Source organism: Spermophilus citellus (assembly GCF_964194105.1).
Source record: "Spermophilus citellus genome assembly, chromosome: 1".
In the NCBI taxonomy this organism is placed as follows: domain Eukaryota; kingdom Metazoa; phylum Chordata; class Mammalia; order Rodentia; family Sciuridae; genus Spermophilus; species Spermophilus citellus.
This window is the reverse complement of record NC_138182.1, coordinates 119569345-119580165: the sequence shown is the minus strand read 5'-3', so window position 1 is coordinate 119580165 and position 10821 is coordinate 119569345. Positions and strand designations below refer to the sequence as shown.

Sequence of the window (10821 nt, the reverse complement as noted above, 5' to 3'; positions counted from 1 at the left end):
TGATCTGTTAAGAGGTGACCACGCAGGAGCAGTGGAATTGCCAAGGAGTTTGAGGTGGAGGATTGGGATTTGTTCATGTATTTGCATTTAGAGATCCTGTAGGCTAAACCTTGGGAACAAGCCGCAGGTGAGTTAGGAGGGCAGTGTGAGAAAGGACAGTGAGACCTGGTGGAATTTCCTGCATCCTCCAGGTAAGGGGTCTGTGGCCATGACTGTCCCCTGGCATGACAAACTTGGGGTGCTTTTGCAACATGCAGAGGGGCATTGGGTGTGGGTGAGGAGCTCAGGAGACGTCTGGCAGGCCTGTGAATACATATGGCCGACTTTGGTGTCAGGTGATAAACAAGGCCATGTCCTTGAGCAGGAGTGCCTAGAGAGAGTGTGGGAAGGGCCGCATACAGACCCAGCACCTTCACACTCATGGGGAAGGAGTGGGCCCCAGGGAGGAGGGCAAGTGCTGAGGGAGGGAGAAAGGGTTTTCGAGAAGTGGAAGCTGGATGGAACCAGCGCTGGGTCGAGGTAGTAAATGTCCTCTGAGCTCATCCCTTCATCCAGCAGTGTTTATTAACCAATCCATGTGCCAGGTGTCTTCCAGAACTGAGAATAGGTAACTGATAAAGCATAGCCTCTGCTGGCCTGACCTGCTGTGCTAAGGGGAAAAAGGAACATGGAACACACCCGGGGTTAGGAGGTGTGGGTGCAAGTGGGTGCTGCTCGGGTGGAGGGATCCGGCACTGGGGCAGCTTCTGAAGGCAGTGGAGGAAGGGGCTGAGACAATGGGAGGAAGCCCCAGGCAGGGTGCTGGGTGAAGGAGGCCTGGGGGCTAGAGCAGTGCGGGCAGTGTGGCCACAGGGGTGAGGGGGAGGGCAGTGCAGAGGAGTGGGGAGATGCCTGGGGCAGCGGGCTCTGTGGGGCCTTTGGCTTCTATGGCAGGTGGGAAGGGAAGCCTCGGACCTCCAGTGACACCGAGACTCTGGGTTGTTGCTGCATCCACAAAGGAAGCCTTAAAAAGAAGCCCCAGTTGGAGTTTGTTGAGGTGGCAGGGAGTGGGAAGGATTGACCAAACAGTTCGCGGAAGGGGAAAGCCTAGCAGCTGGGGAATGAGGGGCTTCTCCTCTCACTTGTCTGTGTAACTCTTGTCTCAGAAGGGAATCCCAGAAATAAGATCCTGGGGTCCTAGAGTCTGAGGACTTTCCAACTTGGTCAGCACCCCTGCCTTGGTGCATACAACTGGACTAAGGGCTCCGACTTGTCCCCTTGTCTCTGCTGGGTCTCAGGCATTCCTGCAGACTCCACACCTTGCTATGACCTTCTTCATGGCTCCAGTCACTTCCTTGTTCCTCAGGCTGTAGATGACAGGATTAAGCATGGGTGTGAGGACCGTATAGAAGACAGACACCACGTCATCCTGGCCAGGAGAGTGGTAGGTTGCAGGTAGCATGTAGGTGTAGACCAGGGGTCCGTAGAAGAGGTTGACAACTGTCAGGTGGGAGGAACAGGTGGCCAGGGCCTTCCGACGTCCTTCCACGGAGTGCATCCGGAGCACAGCCACCAGGATGAGGGCATAGGAAGTGGTGATGAAGGTGATGGGCACCAGGAGGACCACCACACCGGTAACAAAGAGCACCTGCTCATAGGTCTCTGTGTCCGCACAGGCCAACGTCAGCAGCGAGGGCACTTCGCAGAAGAAGTGGGAGATCTTCCGAGAGCCACAGTAGGGGAACTGAAGGGTCAGTGAGGTTTGGATGGAGGCATTGAGGGACCCTCCCAGCCAGGAGGCTGCGACCATGAGCAGGCAGACGCGGCGGCTCATGAGCACCGGGTAGTGCAGAGGGTTGCAGATGGCCACATAGCGGTCGTAGGCCATGAGGGCCAGCAGGAGGCACTCGGCAGCTCCCAGGAACATGAAGAAAAACATCTGTGCCCCACAGCCCCCGAAGGAGATGCTTGTCCAGCCGAAGAGGAAACCCACTATCATCTTGGGGACAGTGACTGACGTGAAGAAGATGTCCAGGAAGGACAGCTGGCTGAGGAGGAAGTACATGGGCGTGTGCAGCCGGGCCTCAGCCCAGATCAGCAGCACCATGGCCGTGTTGCCGGCCATGGCGAGGATGTAGATGAGCACCACCAGGCTGAACAGGAACAGGTGTGTTTGGCTCTCATCAAAAAGGCTGGTGAGGACAAAGCCTGGGATGGAGGAGAGGTTCCAGGGTCCTCTGCCTGCCTCCTGCCGCGCCTCCCTGTTGGGGGAAAGGGAGCCAGCTCACCAAGGACCCAGCAGGCACCTTCACTCAGGGAGGGAAAGGTGGAGGTAAAGGTAGCAGGACAGCACGGGAGCCCAAGGGGGCAGCAGAAGGTATTCACAGGTTCTTGGACACAAGGAGTCTCCATTGTGTGGGTGGACACTCCTTCACAATGGAAAATGACTACAAAAGGCCCGGCACGTGGCCAGAGCAGTGTCCAGAGGGAAACTTTAGCACCACATGTGCATTCTGGAAGAGAGGAAATGCTAAAAACCAGTGATGTAAGTATCCATCTCAGAGAGTCAGGAGAGGGACAGCATGTTACAGTGCCCCATGTTTAATAAAATGTGCATAGTTAATATTTTTAATCCCAAGTAAACAGAAAAGCAAATGCACATGGGGAAAGATTTTAAAGACTTTTACTTTCGACTAACCTGAAGACTACATCCACAAATATGCAAGTTATATGGTTCAGAATTCTCATTTATGTGGGGATCCATGTGAGACATTTCCCTTGGGTATGGCTGTGTGCCCAGGTCTGGTGAAAAAGTGGTCTCCATAGCTGCACAGCTGTGCTGTGCCAGGTCCTCCAGCTGTCTTGTCCCCCAGGAGTCCTGGGTTGGCATTGAGCTTGGGTGCAGGGGGTGTTTTTATGTAGGCTTTTGGGAGTATGTTCTCATCCTCAATCAACTGTGCTTTCTCCTTATTTCAGTAGTTCCATGATAACTGAGGGTTGTCTTTGTAAGAATAGCCTTTATAAATTTTAAATAAAGATCATTCAGGTAGAGTTGCATGGCAAGGAACATCAGGCTCAGCTATGGTGGTAAGGCTGCCTGCAGGCATCTTAGGAGGCAGGCAGAAGGGGAACCAGAGGTGAGGCCATAGAGAGTTGGTGAACCCCTGCTCTACTGTCAAAGCCCTGGGCTACCGTGCCTGTAGGAACCCTGGTCCCAGCACCCTGAGTCCCAGGGCATGCTTGAGCTCTAGCTTAGGTCTACAGCAGATGACTCAATAGAGGGTTGGGAGGGGAGTGAGATGAGCTGCAGGGTTCTGTAAAGGAGCTGAGGCTGTGAGAGAGGCTGGAACTGGTGGACCAGCTAGAGGGAGGGCAGCACGGTGTCTTGGAGGCACACCAGAGATATGACAATCCTGCATGCCAGCAGGGCCCTGGGGTCCACCAGGGAATCTGATCCCTGAGACTGGGCTTCCAGGCTGCTGTGGTGGGCCTGAGTGGGGACCCACTGACTAGACCGCTGCACTCATCTTACATGCTGAGGCCGGGATCTTCCTTGCCCACAGTTGGCTAGGAGCCATTGCAGGAGCCGTTGTCCCCAAGGGGCTTCCTGCTCTTCCTGCTATAGCAGGAGTTCCCCCTTCTCTACATCCCTGAACTACCAGACCCAGGCTGCTGGTTGGTCCTGGGTGCACAGGTCTCAGATCTGACTCAAGCAAGTTCAGAGCTTGATTATCCCAGGGTCCCATAGTCCCCTCCCAAAGCTGAGCACAGAATTGCCACTGTTAAATCCAAGTGTTCCATACCAGGCTCCTAGTGAAGATGGAACATACTGCTTCTATTTTCTATATTTTGTAGTGCATCTTAGAGTCTCAAGAGTCTAGAGCCTGCATCTTCCAGGACTGGCTGATTCCTGGACATGGGGAACAACTGGCCCATCAGCTGCCTCTGACATGTAGACCATTCAACTGGAGCTTGTGCCCCTCACCACCTGCCTGTACCAGGCTTCTACAGTTTGGGCCACTATCCTGTCCTGGATAGACCCAGGACAAGGTGCTGGGCAACTAGAGACCACCCCATAGCCCAGAGTGTGTCAGAATCATTCAAACTATGAAATCTGAAGCTTGTGCCATTGCTAGCCCTCCCTTGCCTGTTGCATCCCACAAAATACCCAACAAAGGCTTTGCCGATTCCACACTCAGCCTCCCAGTGGATCAACCCTGCTGCCTCTGAGTGGCATGCTCACTCCTCTTGGGAACTGTGAATCAAAGTCATCTTTCCAGGCAGTGCCTTACCTGACCCGAATAAAAATGGTCTCAGGTACATTTAGAAAGTTCCCCTAAAGAGAATTTTCTCATGTCCTTGTTTTAGGCATAGCTTGTTTTCTGTCTTTAATGTCTCAGAAGCATTGGATTTAGCATCGGGAAGGAACCTGGTCCCACCTCCCTATTTTGTTGGTCACAGTATAGCTCCGAACCTTGGCCAATAGCTCTGGACCTTGCAGGCCACATCTGAAGTCCTTTACCTCAGCATTAGGAGCACCTGAGGCTGGCTAATTCCTTGCCACTGGGTGCGGTCATTGCACAATATTTAGCAGCATCCCAGACTCTGCCCTCTAGGTGGCAGTAGCAACCCTTCCCAGGGATGTCACCTGCAGGGCACTAGCACCAGTGGTGAGATCCTCAGTGGTGGAGCGCCCCCCATGTTAGGACAGGCTGAACTAAGTTGTCTGCAGGCATGCCAAACAAAGTTAGCTGCAGGGTGATCCGGCCACTCAAACCCCCTCTGTCTGGTTCTTTATCTAACCTGTTTGCTTCAAGTCCAAATGCTCAAGCCCTCACTCAAGGCTGAACGCTTTGCCCCCCTGCTCAAGGCTGAACACTTAACCCGCCTTGTATCAACAAGGCAGCTTGCAAACCCAGATACCCTGTTAGATTTAGGCATACAGCAGAAGGACTATAAAAACCTTCCCCTGCCACCCCCCCACACTTTTTCTCCTCTTTTACACTGCTACAGTAAAGACCTCTTGGTCGCTCCAAGTGTTGTGGTCACTTTCCTTTCAGTTATTGTCCTCACCCTTGCCTCCTCCTTCACCAGGGCAAATAAGAACAACAGCTCACATGATTAAAATCCTGGTCAGTTGGATGTCCTTTGCTGGTTTGCCCAGTTAGAGCTCTGTGTTCTAGGGTGCAGCCTCTGCAGTCAGGCTGCCTGGGTGCAGGTCTCAGCTGTCTCCCAGCCCCCTGGCGTGGGCAGCTTACTCAAGCCCTCATCTCAAATATGGACTACTGAGAGCATTCAGTGGTTTATACGTGGGCAGTACCTGGGAGAGGGTTTGCAGGAGGAACGAGCCATTTGGGTACTAGCTGCTGATGACATCAGTGTTTTCATAAACCCAAGCCTCTGCTTACCTCTCTAAAATGGGATCATCAGGCCTATTTCACAGGACTATTGTGAGAGGGTTGAATAAAAAAACTGGGAGCTTGTGCTTTCCCATAGAAGATATGTAGTAAATGTTAGCACTCTTCCTTTCCTCTTAAGCAAGATGGTTTTGCAAAATAGTTTTCATGCAGAATCATGAAGTTGACATTTGCACTTACCTTCAAAGGGCTACTCATCCCTCCCACTTGGAGATTTCCTTTCCAATTGCTTTGTCTCCTAAACCATTGGGGTGTTTTGTGATTGGGCGGGTGGCTCTCCTTATGTAGACTACGAATTACCTGAGACTAGGGATTATGTCTGTCTCGTATATTTCTCCACAAAATATGGAGATTCATCATGGTTCCCATTCAGTGCTGGTGGACTGCAGGTATGTGTGTGGTAAACATGTGAAAGAAATGCACCCCTGTTCACAAAACACTGCTGCCTCAATGTCCTCCCTCATCACCAGCATCTGAATCTGGCATCTCCTCTGCAGGGCTGTGATGCCTGCCTGCCTCCCAGAAAGTCCTGCCACTGTTGGTGTTTTCCTTTGTGGCCGATTCTTAGCATGGATACACACATCTGCATTGCAGTATGTGTGTGCCTGTGGGTGCCTGTGTGTACTTGTGTGTGTGTCTGTGTGTGCCTGTGTGTGTATGGGCCTGTGTATGTGTGTCTCAAAATAATTAGGGGAATTCTTTTCTTTCACATGGTTTCAGAAAAGAATCCATTTTTCTCTCCTGTCCTTGCAGAAGCCTAGGTTAGAACTGGTGAACAGGGCCATTAAAAGCTGGACAAGAATCCAAGCCCCTGGCTTATTCCCTGACAGTCTGCTCGATTCCTCCTCCTTTCCTCCCTTTCTTTTTTCTCTTTTTCCTTCCTCTCTTGTTCAACTCTTACAGAGCAAACCCTTGACTTTCACAATTGAAGACAACTCACTTATGGAAAGGGAGTGTTAAAATAACTTCAGCTGTTGGAGACTTCACGTTTGGAGAGTCTCCACGTCACACAGGCTATGGCTCTGCCTTTCTATGGGCCATCTCCAGTTTGGAGGCTGCCTGCATGGGGCACGGTTGGCCATCCCCTGTCCTACCTCCCCTCCCATGACACCCCTACTCACCTCGCATGGCCCCAGCCCACAGTCTCCATCAGGATGCTTGCTCTCCTGCTGTCTCTTCTCCTTCTCCCTCGTCCTTCTGAGCTCCAGGTCACAGCTCAGAAACCAGGGCGGTTCTCTTGGGAGGTTTGCACACAGGGCCGCGACGGCTGAGGCGTGAAGTCTGTGTTCTTCCGCGGCAAGAGGGCTCCTCACTTTCCTGAAAGCCCCTTCTTTCCTTTACTGCAACTAGTGTGAGCTCCCTCCCACTTCAGAATGGTGGGACTGAAGGGCTCTTGCCCTTGACCTGGCCGGTTGTCCCAGCCCCAGAGGCTGGGATGGCACAAGCCTGGTTAGCACTCAGAATCCAGCTCTGCGACTGAGGTTTCTGTGCTGCATTCCCGAGATGACAGGAACTGCTTGGTCCCAAACCCTCCAGTCACGCATGAGGCCAAGGGGCCCAGAGCAGATGTGCCAGGCCGTGTGCAAGTTGAGGTGGTCTGTGGAGCTCAGGGCACAGGACACGCGCACTTCCAGGAGTGAAGTCTGCTCTGTCTGGGATGCCCCTTGGTCTCTGGAAGGTTTGGAAGATTTCCAGGTGATTGAATATGGAAAGACTTCCTAGATGGGAGTCTAGAATCTACTGAGTTGGGGACTTCAGAGATGGAGGAATGACACATGTCAGCTGCTGGTGCATTCGGGGCACCTTAGACCTGAGTATGGTCTCTGGACCATCAGTGTCAGTCGCTGGAGTAGAGGGGAAGCTCTCACTCTCTGCCCTGGACTCATCAAATCAGAGACTTGGTGGGTCCCAGTCTCCTTTAACAAGCCCTGCTGCAGCCCCCAGCTCTCAGCCAGGGGCAGTTTCACCCCACAGGGGACATCAGTCAGTGTCTGAAGGTGTTTCTGATTGCCCTGAGAAGGAGGGGGCACTGCTAAGGGCATCAAGTGGGAAGAGGCTAGAATAGCACTCGTGGCAAAAATCAACCAGTCTGAAAGGTACCTGGTACCAGGGTTGGGCACACCTACTCCCGACCTGCTTGCTGCAGTGAATTTGGTCTGTCCCAAGTGCTGCTGGCTCTCAGAAGCCAAGGCTACCCTGCCTGTGAGATGTCGAGGTCAGCAGGGCACACCCTGGTGGGTGGGTGAGGCCATGGGTAGCTGGGAGGATGGATGTGTCACCATTACAGAAAAAAAGTCAAGCCTGAGTCTCAGTTGAAAGAAGGAAGGGGGAGATTTCGAAGGCATGACAGTTCATTTCCTTCCCAGCATCCACACAATCTCAGGACACAGACGCTGTCAGGTCTGAGTGACTGAGCAGCTTGGCCCAGGCAGCCACTTGGCTGTGGTGGCATCAGAGGTGTGAGACGTGCACAGAAGTCTGGCAGGCGCTGCCACTTTGTGATGCACGTAAGCTCAGTCTCTAGAGGGGTGATGGTGGTGGGATCACTTCTGTCCTGCCAGGCAAATGCCTGGCCTAGGGACAGAACCTACACAGGTCTGCCAACTTGCTTTGCTGTTCTGCAAACGTGGCTGGAATCAGAACTTGGCACCAAGGACACAACGAGAATGAGAGAGCAGGGAGCTGTTTTGTCACTAGTTGACACAGGCCGGGGGGAGGAGAGGCAGATGCCTCCTGCTCCAGTCTGCTGCAGCAGGGGCTTCTCAGCTCTGCCGTCTCTGGGCACTCAGGTGGCTCATGTCCTCACCCGCCTGCCTTGTGTTCTAGCACTATGTCCAGTGTGCCTCTTACAGGCCAGCAGGAAGCCAGGACCCAGAGGAGCAGAGAGGCCACTGACTCTTTCTGGCCACATCCTGTGCTTGTTTTAACAACATTCTAGCTGCTGTCCAAAATTGGTAGTGACTAGTCTAAGTGATAGTCCGATTCAAATAGCTACCTTAAAAAACACAAGCTTCCTAGAAACGGATCCAATCAAACCCAGGTATGAACATCCAAAGATGCTGCATATATGCCAAAGAAAAAACAGGGGGAGGGAAATGAAGCTTTCTCCAAACTCCCACCCTTTGAACCCCCCCATCCTCAGCTATATGCTGGAGAAGACCCAGGGTTAAGGACAGGCGAGAGGTTTACAGGGGGAAGAGCCTCGGGGAGGGAGCATGCTTGTTTTAGAACAGCTGCTTGAGGAAGCCCTGGGTTCTTTCTTCCAGATTCTTTACAGGTGGGGGGTGACGGGCCTCACCTGTGCAGTCCCTGAGCCCCATAGCCAGAATGGTCAGTCTTCCAAACCCGACGGCCAGTGCTTTCCTCCTGGCTGGCTCCCCGGTGTTTCCCAGGGTTTTCTGTGAGGGGATGAAGTGACTCAGGAGGGAGACACACCTAGATTTCAGTGTGTTTTAAGAGAGCAAGTGTCCAAGTCAGAGGCTGGGCTCCTCAGGAACACAGGCTGGGACTCCTCAGTGGTGACAACGTGCCCTTGGGGCCTGGGGCCCAGGGCGCTGTGGAAAGGGCTGTCTGTGTTCCCAAGGCACCTGGGGCAGGCTGGGGGGATGTACACAGATCGACACCTCGTGTCTGAGGAAACACCTGCCAGGGGGCAGGTAGACAAGCCGAGGTCCTTCTTTCCTGCCACCCTTCCTTCCTCCCTCAGCTCACTTCCAATGTGCTCTAATGTGTTTTCCTCAGTTTGAAAGAGTTGAGAATGGGAAGCAAGCTAAGGTTGCTTTATGCCCTATTTGTGTCAGACATGTAGCACATTTCCTCATTGAACACAGCAGTATGAAGGGGCAATAGATCATTATTTTAAACACGAGAAAACAGAAGTTCAGAAGGTTAACTAGCAGGGTGCTCAAGATGGTCTGCTGTGTAAATGGCAGGTCTGGTCTGTGAGCCCAGTGGAGGTCCCGACAGAGCCTTGCCTCGGGGTCTAGGCATCAGCCAGCAGGCCCTCTAACAGCCCTGGGCACGCCCTTGGGGCTTGGATGGGGCCAGTGGTGTGCCCACAACATGCCTGTTCAGAGCTCAGGTCTCTGCAGGCCCAGTAAACTGACATCTTGGATTGAACTTCCTTGCTGGAAACAATGACTCTCGCCTATTTCTCAACAGAAGATTCCCGATTGTTCGTAAGCAGTGGAATGACCGCCTGGCCGGCTTTGAGTAGTGCAAAACAGATTTTAAGGCATTTCCACGCCCAGTGTCTCATGACTGCAGTTTGGTTCTTGAGGCAGCTGCGGCATCCGATAAGCAAGCATGTGTTGCTGTGAGGAGTGCGCCCAGTCCCTGGAGGCTGCAGAGTGCTCAGAGTCCGGCCTCAACACTAGGAGCCTTGACCTATGGTGAACCCTATCACTTTGTTTTGCAGAGATGGAAATTAGGACTCCAACAGGATCACCTCTTTCCCGAAGCAGGAGCCTGGGATTGCCAGTGGCTCCCACAGCTGCCAAGTGCGTTCAGTTATAACCAAATGTAAGCACGCTTCACTGCCCCGTGTCCCACTCATCCCTTCTTCCTTCTGCTTGCTCAATTCATTTGTGCTGTCCCCTAAGCATACTTTGGCCTCATGCTGGACTCACTTCTGGGGCTGGAAGCTGCACACTCTATCCTGGGAGATCCGGAGATCTTCTAACATTCATATGCAGATCTCCTCGCCTGCCCCAGAGGCCAGGGAGGAAGAGCCTCCCTTACCAACACAGACCTGGCAGGGAGGCTAGGTGGCTCCTTGCTCACTGTGGCTCTAGGGAGAGTACACTGCACACACTCAAGTGGCTGTGAGTGTAGAGAGTGAAGTGGAAAATACGAGTCTCTTTTTAAAAAGTGTGTGGCCTTTGTTCAACCCCATTGTCAGATACACCTCCATATTGAAAAGGCTTCGCATTTACAGGTGAGCCTGGGGAGTCTGGTTTTCTTTTCTTTTCCCACAACCTCCCTCCCACTCCTGTTGCTTCTTCTCTCCAGTTTCCAACTATCCCATCTCTGTCGTGGTGACACAACCTTGTATCCAAGGCACTGACCCTTAGTGGGATGAAAGTGGCCTGCAGGGCTTCACACAAGCCCTCTGTTTGGGAGTTTGGTGTGGGCCTGGCATACAGTCCCACGTGGCTCCTGTGCTGACTCCTTGCAGGATGCCTGCTGCTAATGCCAGGGGAAGCCTTGCCTGCTGCTGGGGCTGGGTTGTGGCCTGTTCTCTTGATGCAGCCTCGTGCTTGTTCATGTGACAGTGCCTCCCTCCAGGAGGGCTTGCAGGGAGGGAAGCAAGGACATATCCTTGATCCATCTAGTCCCTTGGGGACTCTCTAAAAGCAAAATATCATAAGGGTTAGGGATGCAGCACAGTGGTAGAGCCCTTGCCTAGCATGCATAAGGCCCTGGG

General features: G+C 53.0%; 1 protein-coding gene across 1 annotated transcript; it reads right to left on the bottom strand.

Annotated features, from left to right (window-relative positions):
• Positions 1–1273: 1273 nt before the first annotated feature.
• Positions 1274–6546, bottom strand: LOC308649878 (olfactory receptor 2V1-like; the record flags this gene model as incomplete). Its single annotated transcript, XM_081295725.1, has 2 exons — positions 1274–2240; positions 6518–6546. 2 exons carry the CDS (start codon positions 6544–6546, stop codon positions 1274–1276), a joined length of 996 nt encoding a protein of 331 aa, XP_081151851.1.
• Between the last annotated feature and the right edge of the window lie 4275 nt (positions 6547–10821).